The 21,705-nt window shown below is 45.2% G+C and overlaps 1 protein-coding gene across 1 annotated transcript in view; it reads right to left on the bottom strand.

Annotated features, from left to right (window-relative positions):
• UBTF (upstream binding transcription factor) overlaps positions 1–21,705 on the bottom strand; it is a 34,948-nt gene that overhangs the window by 11,326 nt on the left and 1,917 nt on the right. The window contains 12 exon segments of the mRNA XM_073607756.1: positions 1,092–1,223; positions 1,326–1,439; positions 1,605–1,646; positions 3,179–3,320; positions 3,895–4,028; positions 7,099–7,209; positions 7,354–7,474; positions 7,557–7,621; positions 9,093–9,248; positions 9,360–9,443; positions 11,379–11,554; positions 12,127–12,223. Coding sequence (XP_073463857.1) covers positions 1,092–1,223; positions 1,326–1,439; positions 1,605–1,646; positions 3,179–3,320; positions 3,895–4,028; positions 7,099–7,209; positions 7,354–7,474; positions 7,557–7,621; positions 9,093–9,248; positions 9,360–9,443; positions 11,379–11,554; positions 12,127–12,184 — 1,335 coding nt within the window. The 5' untranslated portion in view covers positions 12,185–12,223.

Raw genomic sequence — 21,705 nt, 5'->3', positions numbered from 1 at the left:
AGGGCGCTTTGCAGGCGCTATTTTTAGCGCTGTAGCGCCTGCAAAGCGCCCCAGTGTGAAAGGGGTCTAAGGGTTTACAACTGCTTTAAAAAGGAAGAACTCCAGGAATAATTTTACATGACAGATGAACTGTGGCCTAGCCTGGTTAAAAGCAATGATACACATGTCACAACATTATGGATGGCGGGACCATTGCAATCCACTGTATTAGTGCTGTCCTCTTCTGAAGGGGCGTCTATTCTCTGCCAGAAACAGAAGAGCTCTGTGCGCTTCTGTCCCTCTGCCACTCATAAACCAACCTGTATTTTTGTCGATGAATGTTATGCCCCGTACACACGGTCGGATTTTCCGATGGAAAATGTGTGATAGGACCTTGTTGTCGGAAATTCCGACCGTGTGTAGGCTCCATCACACATTTTCCATTGGATTTTCCGACACACAAAGTTTGAGAGCAGGATATAAAATTTTCCGACAACAAAATCCGTTGTCGGAAATTCCGATTGTGTGTACACAAATCTGACGCACAAAGTGCCACGCATGCTCAGAATAAATAAAGAGATGAAAGCTATTGGCCACTGCCCCGTTTATAGTCCCGATGTACGTGTTCTATGTCACCGCGTTCAGAACGATCGGATTTTCCGACAACTTTGTGTGACCGTGTGTATGCAAGACAAGTTTGAGCCAACATCCGTCCGAAAAAATCCTAGGATTTTGTTGTCGGAATGTCCGAACAAAGTCCGACCGTGTGTACGGGGCATTAGGCAGGCGTTCATTGGATGAGGTAGAGAGGACGGGAATTTGCCAACATGATCTACACCTAGGCCAATCAGAGCCTGCCTAGTATTCATTGACAGAAATACAAGGTTGTTCCTGAATGGGGGAGGGACGGCAGTGGGCGATGTTCTTTTGTTTCCAAAAGTAGGGGGAAGTCGCTCCTACTCCTTCTGGAGGAAGAGATAGTTGTCTTTCTGTGGACCAAAATCTATCACCCTACTATGGCTATTTAAAAAAAAAAATAGAAAGCAGATTTTAGGACATATAACGTGTCTCTAGATGTGCACAACACTGATTTAGATACATTTCCAATTTACCTTAAACCGGGCAAGGTAGTCCCCAATCACGCTCTGTTGCCAAATTTCTTCAGCTGTCTTTGGTGGTTCTGGAAGTTTTCCCCTCTCATCTGCGCCTTTCTTTTTATCTGGCTGTCCAGATTTGTTCTTTGCCTGAACCGGGGGGGGGAGAACACAATTTTGACATTTAACAGAACATCAAGAACTTGAAATAAAAATGTTGTAAAGGAGTCAGCCTTCACATTGGTTGCTTACCTTTGCTGCTTCCTGGGCTCCCGCCTTCGAGGTGGCATTGCTCAATACCCTCTTGTTCAGGCTGACCATCTTTTCCTCTGCCAGGACCCTCTGTTGTTCCTCTTCTGGGAGAGTCTACATAAAAAAAAAGGCGTGTTGGTAAACCAAAACAGTCACAGCACTGCTCTGTATATAGGATGGATTGTAGTATAGTGAAAGAGACAGAAAGAGAGGGACAATGTTAAACTCCTTGAGTTGAAAGATTCAAAGAGCACATTTTTAGACCAAAACAAGACTCACCTCAAGAAAACGCATTAATTCCACTTCATATTCTTTCTTTTTCTGCACAGAGGAGAAAAATCAATGGATTAAACACATTTGCTTTGATGTAATGGTACAACTGTGACACAGATCCTTCTGCTCCCCTTTAGGAAAATTCTCATAAGATGTACAGCAGTACTTCACTTGACTACATACATGTTGGTCTAGCCTCTCCCACCTAGCAAGACATGATCACGTTTCTGGTCGATTTGTTTCTAGTACTCTAAAAACAGATGCAAGTTCTCCCCAGATTCTAAACTCAGACACAGACCAATATAGCCTGTATTCATTAATAAATCTGTAAATATATATTTGTGCAAGCAGTTTAACCACTTCAATACAGACCACCTTCCTGCCCAGGCCAATTTTCAGCTTGCAGCGCTGTCGCACTATGAATGTAAATGGCGCGGTCATGGAATACTAAACACAAATTACATTTTTATAATTTTTTTTTTTTTAGACAGATAGAGATTTCTTTTGGTGGTATTTAATCACCACTGGGGTTTTTTTTTTTTCATTTTTTTGCTAAAGAAATGAAAAAAAAGACAAAAAAAAAAAAACACAAAAAAACAAAAAAAACCCACCTTTTTCTTTGATTCTGTTGTAAAATTTTGCACTTACTTTTTCTTCTTCACTGATGTGCACTGATAGGTGGCATTAATGGGCACTGATAGGTGGTACTTATATGCTGCACGGATGGACACTCATATGCAGTATTTATGGCTGTGACAGCAACAAATGCCGGTTATTGGCTTTCCTTTCCCCAGACACCGACAGCACTGAGGAAAGGAAATGCAGATAACCTGCATTTGTTTTACACGTGATTAGCTGTGATTGGACACAGCTGATCACATGGTAAAGAGCCTACGTCATTGGCTCTTTACCGAAATCAGTAAAGCACTGTGTCTAAGTGACACAGTGCACCATTGGTCACCGTGCTGCATTCCCGCAGGGCAAGAATGGGAGGACGTCACATGACGTCCTCCCAGAACGAGAGTGATCCCGTCCGACCATCAATTTACAATATGGCGGGCGGGAACCAGTTTAGCACCTACATTTGGTAACGTCAGCCCATTCCAGTCGCCTGTACAGCAAAGTTCAGCCTGGAGGTGAGAGAAGCAGCACAAAGAGCCAGTACTGCAGTGCTAGGTGCATGAAAAAGCAGAGTGAAAGAGAGATGAGCTCATTGGTCTTCTGGTTCTCATTTATTGTCCAGTTACAAGTTGGGGAGGGATAAGACCCGTAAGTCCTAGGGCTCTTATCAATGGGTGTTATATACTATATACGCGCGTTTGAAATGCATGTCAAACATGTGTTAGCAAAATTCCTTTGACTTTAATGGAATAGTACACCTGGCAGTTCATGGCAGGTAAAAACAGCTCCCATATATGTATTTCATCCGTGTATTTAGCTCCCTGTCTGAAATTTTGCTTTAATATCTATAAAGTCCACTTCATTTATTGTTACTGCACATTTTATATAATCCCCTGAGATATATTCTCCAATCACAATGAGGCAAGACCACAAATGCTGTCGGATCATGAAGAGATTACCTGCTCACACTTCTTGTGATAAGCATCTTTTTCCCTCTGGTTGAGCAGCTTCCATTGTTGACTGCACAGCACCATACGCTCTGTACTGGGCACATCCTTCATATTGGCCATCAGCTCTGCACAGTACATGGAATAGCTATTTCTGTAAGGGGGGAAAAAAAAGGCCATAGCATTAAACATAACAGTCACAACTCGTGTATTAAGAGCCTGTAGCTTCAGGACTCTTGACGTTCGCTATAAAACAGCAACACCACTGGGAACTGTGCAATTCCCTGATCCCAACTGCAGCAAATCATAAATTGCGCCATTCGGTATAAGTATGCCCAGGAACACCACAAATCATCTTCAACAGAAGATTTTAGACCCTTAACTACTTTAAAGTGGATTTCAAAACTAACACAATTTAAAAAAATGTTCCCTCCCCCTTCCTCCTACCTATCCTGTCTACACTGTAAAAAAAAGATCTGTGAACTCACTTTTTTTTTTTTTTATTTGGTCACATGATCCTGCAGCTCTGGCTCCAATGTGTGAGGGAGCACTCAACAATGGCTGTGAATTCTGGGAGCCATGACATCTGTGCTCCCTCCTCTCCCCTGCAGCTGCCGCTCACTAACACAGGGGAGCTGGAGCTGCAGGATCATGTGACTTGACCGAAGCAAATTAAAAAAAACAAAAACGGGGGTGGGGGAAACCCCAACTCCATGCTAACAACTTACGGAGGGGGTTTAGTTGGCCGACCGTCAAACTTGTCTTTAAGCTGGCGCTCTGCCTTGGTCAGCGTAGAGCGGGTGATGCCCTCTTCAGATATATTCATCTCTGGGTGCTTCTGCATGTACTCTCTCATTACGTTCTGTAACAGAAGGATAACAAATGAAATACACAGCGATCAGTTGAGAAACTACTTCTGCAATCACAACCATATCTCTCTGAAATTGGAACTATCTGCCTTGTCCCAACCTAACCAATCAGATTAGGTCTTGTGTTCTCCGCAGCCGGAGGCCTTTTTGGCATGAGCGGTTATGGCTTCCACCAAGAGAAAGCAGCGTTGAAGGTTTTGTGGCTTTTCATCTTCTTATTATATTTATAAAAGCCTGGATTCATCTGTAACCTATTTTAATTTAAAGCTAAACTCCGGAGAAAACAAAAAAGCTCCATTGCAGTGGAAAAACTTTTTACCCACCCAATCCTTCTTCTTTTACACACTCCCTTCTTATCCAACAGTCGGGGGCCCTCTGATGCCATCATGACCAAAGCAGAGCCCATAGCCCAGCATTTGATGTGAAGACGCTGAGGGACACAGTCCACTGCCGGAACGTAGGGGAGCAAAGGATAGTGCTGGCCATAAGGGGTGTGGATGCAAGTAAAACTTCTTTTGGCAGCCCCCTAGACAAACATTTAACCCTTCCTCAGCTGCTGTATGCATTTAATCCTTCCCTGTTTGGACACCCCGCCAATGGTTTATTTGCATAGATTCCCTAGTTAGGGAGCTAATGTGGCGTAAAAGCACTGCCTGCATTAGCTTTCTGACCCTACAATTTGGTATCTGGGAGGCCTAGCTGTTCCTCATTCTAGGGCTTATTATCGCGCCTCCCAATTACAGCAGATGGGAGGTTTGGGCTACATGGATCCCTTGGATCCTATCTGTAACCTTTTTATTCCCAGAGGCTCCGATAGTCCCGTCCTTACCTATCTGGAGGCAGGGTTTACGAACCTGGTGCCTACAGCTCCTACGATTGGGAATGAAACGCTTTTTAATCCCATACCCTATTGCATAATTATAAAGAAGCCCTTAAATTAGAGGGCTTTCAGAAATGGGAGGGAGCAGGGATTCGGTACATGTCCCAGCTATATAATAGTATGATTCTTATATTTTTCTCAAACCTACAGATGGAGTTTGTTGTTCCCTGAAGTCAGTTTTACAGATATTTGTAATTGAGGTATGCTCTCCATTTGCAATCTCGTTTTTCTAGACTACACTTAACTGACCATCCCATAGTTCAGTATGTTTTCCTGGCAAATGATAAAAAAGGGAACGATTTCAGGAAGTTTCTCCATTCTCCTTAATGCCCTCCAGTGCTGCCATGTAGAAAAGGGACGGGAGAAAAACTTGGGTGCTATTGATGGTGAGACCTGGGAACTTTGTCTGCCCTCTGCCCCTCTTGTTTTGGTGTCAGTCTATGAAAAACGCTCTCATTTATAGTTATTACACAGGACATATAGAACACCAGTACAGTTACATAGATGAGAGCGTAGGAGTACCCCATGTGCCCGAAATGTGAATGACATCACGGGGATCTCATTCACATGCTTTGGAGATATCCCAAGCTTTTTCGTTACTGCAATGAGGTTTGGAGGAAGAATCCCTTACCCAACATGCACATGTTGTGGTTTTACGTTTACTGTATTCCACTCGTAAATTGATTGCCTGGTATTGGATTGTTCCTCATGTGCCTACCAGGGAGCAGTGGGTGGAACAAGGAAATAACATGCTTATTCATGAAAAATGGATGCATCAACAGAGAAATGCCCCTCGCAAATTGTATTCTATGTGGCAACCATGGCTAGACATACCACCACACCAGCTTGTGACGGACAGACTTCTTCAGGGATAGGCCCCTACTAGGGATTGTGTGGACTTTATGCTGGTATCATTCTGTTGTTGGAGTTTCATAAGTATTTCCTGTATTGGAGGTCATATATGTCCTTTTTTTTTTTTTTTTCTTAGTTCCCAAAGTTCTGGGTTTTGTTTTTTATGTTCGTTAAGGCAATTTGGGTATGTTTGCCTCTTATACATTCATAAATATGTATCACTTTGTTGAAGGCCGCTACTTGTTGAGTGATTTCTTTGAATGTCTCTGCGTTGTACCAATATATCAGATTTTTGTGCAATTATTCATATGTATTGATTGGTTTACATGATAAACATCATTTAACCCTTGCAGGCCGGGGGCAACCCCAGAGATCCACTTTATTTATTTATTTTCATAGAGTGGGTAAGAATCAGAGAGCCTCGACTGAGTTGTCTGCTGTCCATGTCCCTATTGGAAAGGTGTCACCTAACTTCCTGTCCCAGTGACATGTGTCAAACAAAGCCCGTGGGCCGAATCCGGCCCTCCAGGCCATTTCATGTGGTCCTCGCACCTATCTTGCAGATGCGGCAATTCCCTTGTTTCTGCCCCCCACCTTGTCTCAGCAGTCCGAAGCAGAAAAGAGGACAGAACTCCTCCTCTAGGTCCTGCGCTTCTCCGTTCAGGTGTGGAGGCTTTTCTCTGTCCCCTCCTCCCCATCTCAACACTCGCCAGCAGGGAGGAGGACAGAACTCCCCCTACAGATTCTCCACCTCTATGCAGCCACAGCACCCCCTCGGCTCCATCTTCCCTGGTCTCAGCATTCAGCTGACTCCAGTCCTCCTCCAGACCCCGCACTTTCAGCTTTCCAGCTCCACCCCTAACTTCTTCCCCACAGCAACACAAGATAAGGGGTGCACTGTGATGTAAGGAGGGGGTGGGGGACTCTTGACTTCTGATGGTGGTGGGGCTCTTGACATCTGATGTAAGAGGGGGGGGTGCTCTGGACATCTAGTCTTACAAATACAACCGGCCCTTGGAGGGCAATCATAATGCTGATGCGGCCCGCAATGAAATTGAGTTTGACACCCCACTAGGACAACAAATCAGAATGCAGATGTTACCGGGACAGAAAGACGGAGACAGGAATACAAATCTAACAGATTTTCTAACGCTTTCCCACTCTACTGAGAATGACGTCTATCCCCATCAGAGAGATATGCCTTCTCTCCCTGTCCTGGTGGTATCCCATCAATGAAATTTGGGTTAAACCCAGCAATGAAAACCTGCAAATGTCACAACTCTTTCTCACGCTATAGGTTAACAGGTTTTGGCTGGAGTCAGCACCATTACCTCATATAGCTTGCGCTGTTCAAGTGCCTTGTGAATCCACTTTAGACGCTTCTTATCTGTAAGTTGTGACCACTGTTTTCCTAGCGCATCCTTCACATCTTTAGTGCTGGCCTGGAATCAAAGACACAACACATGATTCAACAAAGCTCTTTGGTAACATGACTGGGTGAAATCGGAAATATGATTGGGGGGGGGCTTAGTTTAGAAAGGGATTCAACTTGGTTCTAAAGACTATGGACAATAATTCACACTTACATCGGGTTTCAGCTTAAGATAGACCTTCCTCTCGTGGTTGTACCACAGCTGCTGAGGGGTCTTAGGCTTTTCAGGGACGTCCGATTTTTTTGTGTTCTGCATGAGGTCTGGATGCTCTTCCCTGTACACACACAAAGGAAAATTAGGAAAAACAAACCAACTCCGTAGTCTTAGTTGCTAAGTTGTAAATGAACCCTAATCACCTGAATCTTGCCAGGTTCCTTTCAAAGTCCTGTTTCTCTCTCTGGAAATCTTGGATGTATTTCATCTGCAAAGACAAGATCCTGGGTCATGCAAATTTTAAAACCAGCTTCAATCAAAGCTAAAGGTTGGTAAACTAGTTGACGCACAGCTATCATTTCAATCATGTCAATATGGACCAAAATCTCTTGAGGAATGTTTCCAACACCTTGTTGAATCTATTCCACGAAGCATGAAGGCAGTTCTGAAGGCAAAAGGGCGTCCAACCCAGTACTAGACTCCTTGAAAGACAAAAATCCCCATCTAATGTCAGATGCTTAAAGTGGAACTTTACCCATAACAACTTGATAAAAAATAATTTTCTTTAGCAAGGAACATAAAATTCCACATTAATAATTATGCTACCAAAATTAGTGTGTGCTGTAAATTGCCTATAGCATAGCTCCTCTTTCTTCTTGCTGGAGGCTGCTATTTTGCTGAAGTCCAGAACCGATGAACAGCAGTAAATCATAAAGCAGAACTAAACCCATAGATTTAACGGTTTAAAAAAGTTATATTCCTGGAATGCTTGGATTGCCAACTGTCACATTTGATTGTGTCCTCAACCAAACTTTCAAATAATCCAGGATCAGAGGGTTTAATTCTGCTCTAAGGCTGTCAGCAGAGCAGCCTCTACAAACTCGGCAGTGCCTAAAATAGAGAGCAACTGAGCATGTGCAGAGCAGGGTGAGACAGTGTATTACTGGATTTTAAAGAGAGACTTTAGTTAAGATTGAAAAATTTAAGAAAAAAAAATACACGCAGCATGTAAAAATGGCCATTATCTGATTTACCCATTTCATTTAGCAAAATCTGTCTTTTTTTCAATAAAAAAAGTAGCCTGGAACGGTCATTTTAACTGAGGGGAGCTGAAGCCAGTGCCATTTCACTTCCTGGTAATCCAGCTGCTTCTCTGCCCCACATTGCTAAATCTCACGCATGAGCAGTATTGCTGCGGGCCCATGCATACACACTAAAGGCACAGTGGTTCAAGACCACCCCCATCTCCGTCCACCTTTGCGCTTATGTGGTGCTCCTCCAGAACACCTCCGCTTGCTCTCACGAGATGAAAAAAGGCCTGATGACTCTTAGGATTTATGACAATGATATCCCAGGAGCCAAAGGGAATAGACCTGGCTATGTCATTCGCCTAGACGAAAGACATGGATGGAAACCAGGCAGCCAGGAATAAGGGATTTAGAGGTAGATAAATGCAATTTTTTTAACCAACGATATTAAAGGAGGGGAAGACAAGCCAAATAGAAAAAAAAACACGTTATAAACTGACTGAAGGTCCGCTTTAAACAGTACAGACACTTATTTTTAATGTTTTACATAGCTATACCTGCAAAAGGGGCCAGCCTGAAGTCATCTAGTAGGAGTTAGTTTTCTGACTAAAGTTTCACTTTAAAAGTATAACTGTCCATATGTGTTTAGGTTTGCCATATATCTTCAATTCAAGGGTCAACCCATTCAAACCGGATGTTGTGTTACATTACCTTTTTCTTCTCTGGTAACTCTTTATATTTTTTAGATAGGATCTTGGTGAGGTCCAAGTTGCTCATCTCTGGATGCAGCTTGGCATATTTTGCTCTCTTCTCCATAAAGAAGCGGAAGTAGGGGGTCAGGGGCTTCTTGGGAAACTCGGGATGTTTCTGGAAGACAAGGATTGAGCTGCTTAGTGCGTTCTGACTGATCCGAGGCAAGATTCAAAAGAAAGTCTTAAAAAGGTTAACAATGGAGCTTATTGTAAACTATTTGCTCACCTTCAGCTTCTTTCCCTTGTACGGGTTCTTCACATGTTCTTCTGCGTCCTGAATCAATTCTGACAGTGTCCGAAACTTCCTGACCTGCAAGTGATATTTCATGAGTTCATATTATTTTATTTCGGAGTCCCTGTATTCTTGGATCAAATGAAATGCTGCAAAGGGGGCAGGGCACTTGATGGTAGGTCCCACCCTTCTGTATGATTGCTGTGACGCACAGTACCTATCATCAGGCATGTTATAAGCAAAACTATAATAGGTTTGGTTGAACTGTATTGTATAAATACCTGTAATAAACAAACTTATATAAAAACCATACACAACCATTGTTTTACAAATAAATAAAATTCATGACAGGAACCCCAGAGCACTACAGGTTATCCAAAGAGACAGGATAGCAGACCCTGTAAAACTATGGACTGATCCATCCTGCAAGGGATGACAGGCTTTTTTACTTAGGCTGCTGCTGCTTTCTGAAAAAATAAAAATAAAATAAAATAAAAAAATAAAACAGCATGGGGTCCCCCCCCCCCCAAAAAAAACTATACCAGACCCTTATCCGAGCAAGCAGCATGGCAGGCCCCTGAACTATACCAGGCCACATGCCCTCAATACATGGGGGGTGGTGTGCTTTGGGGCAGGGAACAAGGGTTGTAGGGGTCTGCGGGCAGGGGGCTTATCAGAATCTTGACGCTCCCTTTAACAAGATCCTGCCTCCCATATGCGAATGAGTAGGGGTACATTGTCTTTCCCAAAACAAAAAACACAGTTTGTGACAATTCCTTTATTAAAAATAAAAACAATGTCCCAGGTGTAGATCCATTGTCAATTAGGATGCCTGCTGCAATGTACCCCATACTCATTCACATTGGGGGGGGCAGGATCACACATCCAATTCGCATATATGTGAACAGAATCTAAAGTTTAGCTGCAACAATGTAGGCACCACTTTATTGTAAAATCTGCTTTACAATAAAGTGCCTGGAGCCCTCCATATCTGTCACGCAACACCGTTCCAGGTCTTCGGGAACAACTCCAGATGGAGTTGGTCACTTGTTATTCTACACCAGCCCTTCTCAACCTTTTAAACATGGAGGAACTCTTGAAATGACTTTCTGGTCTCAAGCAACCCCTGCCAATATTTACCCGATCTATAGCTCACAGTATATTAGTGTAGTAGCCAGTGGAAAGCCTGCTTCTTGCATTGGTGGTCAGTGGGAAGAATGACCCTTACATGGGTGGTCAGGCAACACCAGTCAATATTTACACCATCTATATCTAGCATGGTGGTCAGTGGGAAGTGTGGTGGTCAGTGTAAAAAAGGCTCCTTACATTGGAGGTTATTGGGAAGAATGCACCTTACATTGCTGGTCAATGGGAAGAAAGCTCCTTACATTGGCGGTCAGTGGGACTAATGCTCCTTACATTGGTGGTCAATGGGAAGAATCTCCCACTTACAAATAGCTACAAAGATCATTTGTGGCAGTGATTATATAGAGAATAAGAAACCACTCATTTTTCAAGAAACCACTTTTAGCCCGGTTTCACACGTGCGGTGCGAATTGAAGCTCAGGTTTCACTGGGGAGATAAAAATCTCCTGTTCAAAGGAATCACTGCGTTTTAGCTCAGGATCAGTGAGCAGGGAGAGGGGGAGGTGTAGTGAGGAGAAGTAGAAAATCCATGTTCAGAACGCAATGCATCTGCGAAGCAGATGCGTTCCCATAGAAGATAAGGGGCTCGTAATTTGAACCGCAATGCCCAGAAAACGCACACGTTTTTTGTGCAATGCGCAGTGCGAATGCAACGCACATATGTGAACCAGATGCATTCATATGAATGTATTTTAAAATGTCCTGCGAATTAGATGCGGTGTAAGCCGCATCTAATTCACATAGGTGTGAACCCGGGCTTAACCTCTGAAGGAACCCAAGTTGAGAAGGGCTGTTCTACGTCATCCTAGACATAAATCTGGACACTTATGTGGCACTGGCAAGAACACTCTCAGTCCCCCACCCTACCTCATTTGAAATCTCAGTCCACTTCTGGCGACACATGGAACCGTTGTAATGCTTAAAGGCTAGCTTGTTCCAATCCAGGTGGGACTCGGTGGTCTTGAACTTCGTGTTGTCCTGACCTGGTAGGAGAGACTTCATTGTCTCCAGGAGAGTGAGCATGTCATCTTGGGACCATTGGTCTGTGAGGAAGAAAAAAAGAAACACGTGAATCAACATCTACATAGGTAATACTCACAAATATGTGTAGATCTGTGATGTAATTTGATTTTACGAGTAAGCCCGTGCAAAATGGATGAAGAATAGGCAAGTTGGGTAACTAGGGTTAAATCCCTAAGAACTGTGGTTGATTGCTAAACAGATGGAACAATGTCTCCCTATGGACTAAGGTACGTAGGGAGTGAATTATTTTCTTAAACACTGGCATTTATAATCTGATTACAGCAGTTCAGCATTCTGGCTTAACACTCCTTTTCAGCCAGTTCACAGGTATGGCATCATCTACAGAAAATAGAAACAGTTGGGAATACACAAGGAAGTTTGAAATATCTTGGTATACTTGTCCTAGAGAGGACAGTTTATTCTTTCTCAACTAAATTGGAGTTTTGCTTTAATTAGTACTCAGAACTTCAGAGTCCTACCACTAGAGTGAGCCAGATCCCTTGTAATCCACTGACTTTCCTACATTAGCGTACAATTTCCAGAGCTGGTGTTGAACATCAAGCAGTACAAAGCAACCCCCGGGTCTCCTTACCCTGATCGTTTGGGGCGGTCATGGTGGTGTTGGTTTGCCCACCAGCTGCTCCGTTCATCCTTTGCCGGGCAGAACCTTAGCACCGATTTAGGCTAGTCTGTAAAATAAGATAAGCAAAGTCAATATGACCGATCACTAACACGAATCCAAGGAACAAACTCACACAACATTGACCAGTCCGCAACAAATGCAGAAATTTGATTGGCTTTTAGACTTCTTTGAGCTGGGATACCACTTTAAAATTCTTGTGCAGGACCCCAGAACTTATTTCTGTTCATCATTTTTGGAGATGTGCTCTGCTCTTGGGGCTGCACCTTACAGGGATTGGATAGGACAGTTTGCTTCAAGTCAGTTAAAGTCAAAGGATTTTGAGGCATGATGACCAACAATCTGTAGCCCCTAAAACCATTTGCAAGGCACACAAGGCCTATACAAGTCATATGGACTAGGCAGCAAAGGCTTTAACGGCTGATATGTCATCCTGGGGGAAGACTACTAGTTGACTGTCAGGCAGCAGAGTCCTTGATGACCAACCTGCTTTAAGAAGCAGACGGCAACCCCTGGGTCATCCCGGTGGTCCATATCACTGCTGCCTAGTAGTGAGATCTAAACATGGCAGCAGTGCCAACGCAGAAATCAGAATTACCCCAGTCTTTGGAATTTCTGAAGGCCGAGGTCATTCTGCACCGTTGCCGATTACACATTGTTGATGTTTATATCTCCCACTGAATGCGTAATTCACACAGCAATGATAGAGTGATCTTGGCCTTCTGTCTTTTCAAAATCTGTAATTTATGTGGCAGTGGTGGTGCAGAAGGTCTATGTAATTTTGAATAAGTAGTTCATGTTGTGGTCACGCAAAAGTAGAATGACCCCGGCCTTCAGTTATTCTGAATAAATGATGGCTGAGGTATTTCTATCCCTGTGCCGCCATGTAAATGGCTCATTCCGAATGAAAGTCGGGGTCATTCTGCACTGCCACCACCTAAGCTGATTACTTATTGTTGATGTTTACATTCCCCCCCTGAATCAGGGTTCAGGCGCAGAATGACCCTGGCCTTCAACCGTTCAGAATAACTGAAGGCCGGGTTCATTCTACGCCTTCAATGCCGCCACATGACTGACTGAAAGCCAAGGTCATTCTACGCCCGCAATGCCGCCACATGAATGGCTAAAGGTCCATGGTCATTCTACGCCTGCAATGCTGCCACATGAAGGACTGAAGGTCTGTGGTCATTCTGCACTGCCACCACCACAAAAATATTTAATTTTGAATGACGAAAAGCTGGTGTCATACTGCGACACTACTGCCTCCGCCGATTAGTGTTGTGGTTTCCTGCTCTGAATGAGGGCGCAGGTACAGTATGACCCCGGCCTTCAGTCATTCATCTGGTAGTCATCCAGGGGTAGATGTAAACATTAACTGTGTAATATAAGCTGAGGCGGCAACAGCGCAAATGCCCTCAGTCATTTAAAATGAGCTATTTATGTGGTAGCCCAGGTGCAGAATGACCCAGGCCTTCAATTATTCTGAATGACTAGCTGAAGGTCATTCTGTGTCTGCGCCACCACATAAATAGCTCATTTTGAATGATTGAGGGCCATGGGCATTTGCGCTGTTGCCGCCTCAGCTGATAATACACAGTTAATGTTTACATCTGCCCCTGATTGAGACCATGGGCGTAGAAGGCCTCCCTTCAGAATAAATAAAAGCTGAGGTAATTCCGTATCTATGCTGCCGCCACATGATCATGAATGCCTTATTCAAGATGACCGACGGGGCATTTTGCACCGTTGCTATGACACAACTCATTCAGAACAACTGAAGGCCGGGATCATTCTGCACCACCGCTGCCTCAGACTGTTACACGTTGTTGTTTACATCTACTCTCTAAATGAAGGCACAAGCACAGAACACCCCTGTTTTCAGTCATCCTGAAAGGGTAATTCACATGGTGGTGATGGTGGCTCAGGGGGCAGAATTACCTTGACCGTTAGTTATTCTGAATGGTGGAAGGCCGAGGTCATTCTGAGCCACCACTGCCTCGACTGATTTTACATTGTTGGTGTTTACATCTCACTCTGAATGACGAAAATCTGAGGTCACCCCGCACTTCTGCCACATGAATGTCTCATTCTGAGTGACTGAACGCCGGTGACATTATGCACTGCTGCTGCCTCAGCTGACCACACATTGTTGATGTTTCCATCTCTCTTTAGATGAAGGGGCAAGCAAAGAATGACTTCTGTCTTCAGAATGAGTCCTTCATGTGACAGTGGCGCAGGTGGAGAATGACCCCCTGGCCTTCAGTTATTCTGAATAGTTGAAGGCCAAAGTAATTCTGTGTGTTCATTGCCATGTACAGTGGGTATAGAAAAAGAATCACCCCCCCCCCCCCTTAAATTAATCACATTTTGTTGCCTTGCGGCCTGAAATGAAGACAGACACAGTTTTTGTTTTATTCAGCTGTATTTACCAGTGCAACTTATAACATTCAAGTGAAACATATAACACAAACATGTCAGAAAAAAAATAAAAACATTCAGCCTAGGTTTATACTTGTGCGATGCGGGATCCAGTCCGATTACTACGCCGATTCCCGCATCTCTTCCACAGGCAGTTGACACAGCCCTCTGCGAACCGCTGCGAATGTCAATACAATATTAATGACAACCCCAGATCGGTTCACAGATTGCAGTGTGAACTGTGAACTCGCACAGGAATCAGATCGCATAGGTGAGAACACCCATGCGATCCAATTTCAGTGCGGGGGGGGGAGAATCCCTGCACTTTTTTTCTGCGAATCTAATGCGAGTTCAGCCACAACTGTATGGCTGAACTCGCATCGCACAGACATTGCATGTGATCGGTACCTGCGGTGCGGGTGCGAATCACATGCAATGTCTGAGATTGCATATGTGTAAACCTGGGCTCAAAAGCAGAACCACCGAATTGGAAAAAGGATTACCCCCCCCCCCCTTATGTCAGTATTAGTCGAACCACCTTTTGCTTTAATTACACCCTTTAGTCTGTTGGAAAATGTCCCTACTAACTTTGCACGTCTAGACGTTACAATATTTGCCCACTCTTCTTTGCAGAACTGCTTAAGTTCAGTTAAATTTGATGGTGACCATTTGTGGACTGCAGTCTTCAAGTCATTCCACAGAATTTCAATGGGCTCTGACTAGGCCTTGCAAGGACATTCATTTTTTCTCCTTCCACCACTGTGTGCTCATTTTTGCTGTGCGCTTTGGGTCATTGTCATGTTGGAAGGTAAACCTTCTTCCCATTGACAACTTTCTGGCAGAGGGCAGCAGATTTTCCTCAAGAAATTGATGGTATTTTGCCCCATCCATTTTTCCTTCTGGCTGCATTCACACCTGAGCGTTTTCAGCTCATAAAACGCTAGTAAAACACCCCAAAAAAATGCCTGAAAAACGCCCAACAAGCAAAATCCCATTCATTTCAATGGCACCTGTTCACATCTGAGCGTTTTGTCACCTGAAGCAAAACGCCTGAAAAACATCCTAAGCTCAAAAAAGAACATGAGCTTCTTTGGGGCAGATTACAGGCGTTTTTTCTGCCTTTTACATTGGTGACCTGTACAAAATCGCAAATCGCGGCAAAATTGCCTGATTTTGAAACGCTCAGGTGTGAATGCAGCCTCTTTCCTGACAAGTGCTCCAGTCCCTGCTGCAGAGAAACTCCCCCATAACAGGATATTACCACCTCCGTGCTTTACTGTAGGAATCGTGTTTTTTGGACGGTGAACTGTATTGGATTTCTGTCAGACATATTGTTTGGTGTTGAGGCCAAATAATTCAATTTTAGTCTCATCTGATCATAACACCTTTTTCCATGTGGCCTCAGAATCTTCAAGGTGCGTTTACAGTGGTCAGATGAGACTAAAACTGAATTATTTGGCCTCAACACCAAACCATATGTCTGGCGGAAAACCCATTACAGCTCACCATCCAAATAACACCATTCCTACAGTAAAGCACGGAGGGGGTAATATCCTGTTATGGGGGAGTTTCTCTGCAGCAGGGACTGGAGCACTTGTCAGGATAGAAGGAAAAATGGATGGGGCAAAATACCATTAAATTCTTGAGGAAAATCTGCTGCACTCTGCCAGAAAGTTGTCAATGGGAAGAAGGTTTACCTTCCAACATGACAATGACCCAAAGCACACAGCCAAAAAGGCCACATAGTTGTTGAAGGAGAAAAAGGTGAATGTCCTTGCATGGCCTAGTCAGAGCCCAGAATTAAACCCCATTAAAAATTTGTGGAAAGACTGCAGTCCACAAACGGCGACCATTAAATTTAACTGAACTTGAGCAGTTCTGCAAAGAAGAGTGGTCAAAGAGTGCAAAGTCTAGATGTGCAAAGTTAATAGACATATCCCAACAAACTAAAGGGTGTAATTAAAGCAAAATGTGGTTAAAGAAATACTGACATAAGGGGGTGACCCTCTTTCCAACTCAGTGATTCTGTTTTTGAATTTTGTAGATTTTTTTCTGACATGTTGGTGTTATATCTTTCACTGGGATGTTATAAATTGCACTAGTAAATGTGGTTGGATAAAACAAAAACTCTGTCTTCATTTCAGGCTGCAAAGCAACAAAATGTGATTAATTTAAAGGGGGGGAATTCTTTTCTATACCAACTGTAATTGACTTATTCTGAATGACTGAAGACCTGGGACTATTCTGCACCACCATCGCCTTAGCTGATTATACATCTCCCTCTGAATGAGGTGCAGGCGCAGAATGACTCAAGTCCAAGGTTATTTAATGCATGTGCCGCCACCACACAAATGACTGAAGGCCTCTACACTGTACATCTCCCCCTGAATGACTGAAGGCTGAGGTCATTCTATGCCTGCGTCGCCACCACATGAATGACTGAAGGCCTGTACACTGTACATCTCCCCCTGAATGACTGAAGGCTGAGGTGATTCTATGCCTGCGTCGCCACCACATGAATGACTGAAGGCTGGGGTCATTCTATCCTATGCCACCACCACACGAATAACTGAAGGCCTGGGGCCATTCTGTGCAACTGCCACCTCAGCTGATTCTACAGTATACCTATCCCGTAGAATGACTGAAAGCCAAGGTTATCCTATGTCTGCGCCCCCACCACACGAATGACTGAAGGCCGTGGTCATTCCATGCCTGCGCCTCCACCACACGGATAACGGAAGGCTGGGGCCATTCTGTGCCACCGCTACCTCAGCTGACCACACATTGTTGATGTTTACATTTCTCTTTCAAGTTGTACACCCTGTACAACCACTTTTACCTACAGGTAAGCCTATATTAAGGCTTACCTGTAGGTGCTTGAAATATCTCCTAAACCTCTGCAGTTTAGGAGATATTTACTAAAAAGCCGAGCGCCGATGACTATAGCACATGCGCCAATGTCTACGGCGCATGCGCACTTTAGAAAGGGCACATCGTGCCGTTTCTTATAGGGGTCATGCTGTGACTGGCGGCTCCCAGGCGCATGCTCGGGAGTGACGTCACGTGACTGCAGCCAGTCACAGAGCCGGAGTTTGCGGCCCTGGAGGTGAAGATGGACTCTCACTGCTTGTGGGGACAGCTGTGACACCGCAGGCTTCAGTTTCAGGTAATTGACACATAATGGGCTACTATGCGAGGCATTGTAGCCCATTATGCTTTTACCTTGGCAGGGAAATAAAGAGGAAGTAAAACCCACCAGGGTTTACTTCCTCTTTAAATGAGGGGGGGGGGGGGGGGCAATCAAAGAATGACTTCTGCCTTCAGAATGAGTCATCCATGTGACAGTGTCTGCAGAATGACCCCCGGCCTTTAGTTAGTTTTAATGGTTGAAGGCTGAGGATGTTTTGTGTGCATGCTGCCATGTAAATGACCCATTCTGAATGACTGAAGACCTGGGACTATTCTGCACCACCACCACCTCAGCTGATTATACTTCAGGCTGGGTTCACACTGCAATGCGGAGCAGTTCACAGCAGGGGTTTACTGTTTCAGGTCCGATTTCAGACCTGAAATGAACCAAAAGATGCACAGGGCTCCTGTGCAATTCACTCTGCAGCCGTCCCAGAGCTGTGTGAACCGGCTCCATTGAGAGTCGGTCACAGTCTCCTGACATGCGAACTGGAGGCGAGGAACCTGCTTCCAATTCGCATCCAATTTGCAATAGTGCGAACCAAGCCTTATACATCTCCACATGAATGAGGTGCTGGTGCAGAATGATTGATGGCCGAGGTTATTTTATGCCTGTGCCGCCACAACACAAATGACTGAAGGCCTGGAGCCATTCTGCACCACCGCCACCTCAGTTGATTCTACAGTGTTCATATTCCCTGAAATGAGGTGCAGGCGCGGAATGACTGAAGGCCTGGGGCCACTCTGCACACCGCCACCTCAGCTGATAATACACTGTACATCTCCTCCTGAATGACTAAAGGCGAGGTTATTCTATGCCTGCGTCACCACCACATGAGTGACTGAAGGCCGGGGTCATTCTATGCTATGCCACCACATGAATGACTGAAGGCCGGGGTCATTCTATGCTATGCCACCACATGAATGACTGAAGGCCGGGGTCATTCTATGCTATGCCACCACATGAATGACTGAAGGCCGGGGTCATTCTATGCTATGCCACCACATGAATGACTGAAGGCCGGGGTCATTCTATGCTATGCCACCACATCAATGACTGAAGGCCGGGGTCATTCTATGCTATGCCACCACATGAATGGCTGAAGGTCGGGGTCATTCTATGCTATGCCACCACATGAATGACTGAAGGTCGGGGTCATTCTATGCTATGCCACCACATGAATGACTGAAGGTCGGGGTCATTCTATGCTATGCCACCACATGAATGACTGAAGGTCGGGGTCATTCTATGCTATGCCACCACATCAATGACTGAAGGCCGGGGTCATTCTATGCTATGCCACCACATGAATGGCTGAAGGTCGGGGTCATTCTATGCTATGCCACCACATGAATGACTGAAGGTCGGGGTCATTCTATGCTATGCCACCACATGAATGACTGAATGCCGGGGTCATTCTATGCTATGCCACCACATGAGTGATTGAAGGCCGGGGTCATTCTATGCTATGCCACCACATGAATGACTGAAGGCCGGGGTCATTCTATGCTATGCCACCACATGAATGACTGAAGGCCGGGGTCATTCTATGCTATGCCACCACATGAATGACTGAAGGCCGGGGTCATTCTATGCTATGCCACCACATGAATGACTGAAGGCCGGGGTCATTCTATGCTATGCCACCACATCAATGACTGAAGGCCGGGGTCATTCTATGCTATGCCACCACATGAATGGCTGAAGGTCGGGGTCATTCTATGCTATGCCACCACATGAATGACTGAAGGTCGGGGTCATTCTATGCTATGCCACCACATGAATGACTGAAGGTCGGGGTCATTCTATGCTATGCCACCACATGAATGACTGAAGGCCGGGGTCATTCTATGCTATGCCACCACATCAATGACTGAAGGCCGGGGTCATTCTATGCTATGCCACCACATGAATGGCTGAAGGTCGGGGTCATTCTATGCTATGCCACCACATGAATGACTGAAGGTCGGGGTCATTCTATGCTATGCCACCACATGAATGACTGAATGCCGGGGTCATTCTATGCTATGCCACCACATGAGTGATTGAAGGCCGGGGTCATTCTATGCTATGCCACCACATGAATGACTGAATGCCGGGGTCATTCTATGCTATGCCACCACCACACAAATGACTGAAACCCTGGGACCATTCTGTGCCACGCCACCTCAGCTGATTCTACAGTATACGTATCCCCCGGAATAAGGTGCAGGCGCGGAATGACTGAAGGCCATTGTCATTCCATGCCTGCGCCACCACATCATAAATGACTGAAGGCCAGGGCCATTCTGCGCCACTGCTGACTCAACTAAATTGTACAACCCCCCCCCCCCCCCCCCCCCAAATGAAGTGAAGGCACAGATTGACTGAAGTATTCAGTCATTCCATGCCTGTGTATCTCCACCACACAAATAACTGAATGGCTGAGGCCATTCTGTGCTACCTCAGCGGATTATACATTGTTGATGTCCTTTATATCCCTTTAAATGAGGTGCAGGCACAGAATAGCTGAAGGCCGGGGTCATTGTATCCCTGCGCCACCACGTGAATGGCTGGAGGCCAGGGGTCATTGTATGCCTGTGCCACCACATGAATGGCTGGAGGCCGGGGGTCATTGTATGCCTGCGCCACCATGTGAATGGCTGGAGGCCGGGGGTCATTGTATGCCTGAGCCACCACGTGAATGGCTGGAGGTCATTGTATGCCTGCGCCACCACGTGAATGGCTGGAGGCCGGGGGTCATTGTATGCCTGCGCCACCATGTGAATGGCTGGAGGCCGGGGGTCATTGTATGCCTGTGCCACCATGTGAATGGCTGGAGGCCGGGGGTCATTGTATGCCTGCGCCACCATGTGAATGGCTGGAGGCCGCGGGTCATTGTATGCCTGGAGGTCATTGTATTCCTGCGCCACCACGTGAATGGCTGGAAGTCATTGTATGCCTGCGCCACCACGTGAATGGCTGGAGGTCATTGTATGCCTGCGCCACCACACGAATGGCTGGAGGCCGGGGGTCATTGTATGCCTGCGCCACCACGTGAATGACTGGAGGCCGGGGGTCACTGTATGCCTGCGCTACCACCATGCGAATGGCTAGAAGCCGGCGGACATTGTATGCCTGCGCCACCACCATGCGAATGGCCGCAGGTCGGGGTCATTCTACACCGCTGCTTGTGGCTGGTTACACTTTTTTGCTATTTATATCTCCCACCAAATAAAGATGCAGGTTGAGTCGTTTAGCGACACGGGGCATAAAATGGCCCCTGCCTTTACTCATTCAGAATAACTGAAGGTTTGGGACACCCTGTGCCCCCATTGGGGAAAGATATAAGCCCCAATATATAATCATCAGCGGCAGCGTGGCGTATACGCCCCTCAGCTCATACAGACATAAGTGCGTTTACATTCGTGTAAGTTGAGACACAGTACAGACGTGTATCTTTATCAGACGTAAATCTTACACAAGTGTATGAAACCTTTATCATCTTTTATCATGTTATATGACTACTAATATCAGATCACTAATATACGACAGAAATAATAATCATCACCCCCTCTACACTGATCTACAGCAAACACAATCATTCTGCGCAACACAAACAGTTCAGCTTTCAGACAGAGATTTTTTGGCAATATTGAATTTCAATGAACATTCTCCATAATTGGATCATTTTGTGAACACGGGTGAAGCCAAAGCAACCGATCACGGCAGATATAAAATGTAGAAGAGATCGATTGTAAAGGGCGGCCTGCGTCCCCCCAGCAGCACAATGAGAGTCTTAGCGATTCTCAGAGATCATTGTGACGATCATGTGATTTTAGGGTGACAATGATATGATTTTTAGGGTGACGATGATGTGATTTTAGGATCGGTGACATTGATCGTCCAGTTTATGATTGGCAGGGGAAGCCATGTTAGAGATG

Source organism: Aquarana catesbeiana, linkage group LG12 (genome assembly GCF_042186555.1).
Source record: "Aquarana catesbeiana isolate 2022-GZ linkage group LG12, ASM4218655v1, whole genome shotgun sequence".
Lineage (NCBI taxonomy): Eukaryota > Metazoa > Chordata > Amphibia > Anura > Ranidae > Aquarana > Aquarana catesbeiana.
The sequence above is the reverse complement of the archived record's forward strand: the minus strand, read 5'-3'. Positions and strand labels throughout refer to the sequence as shown.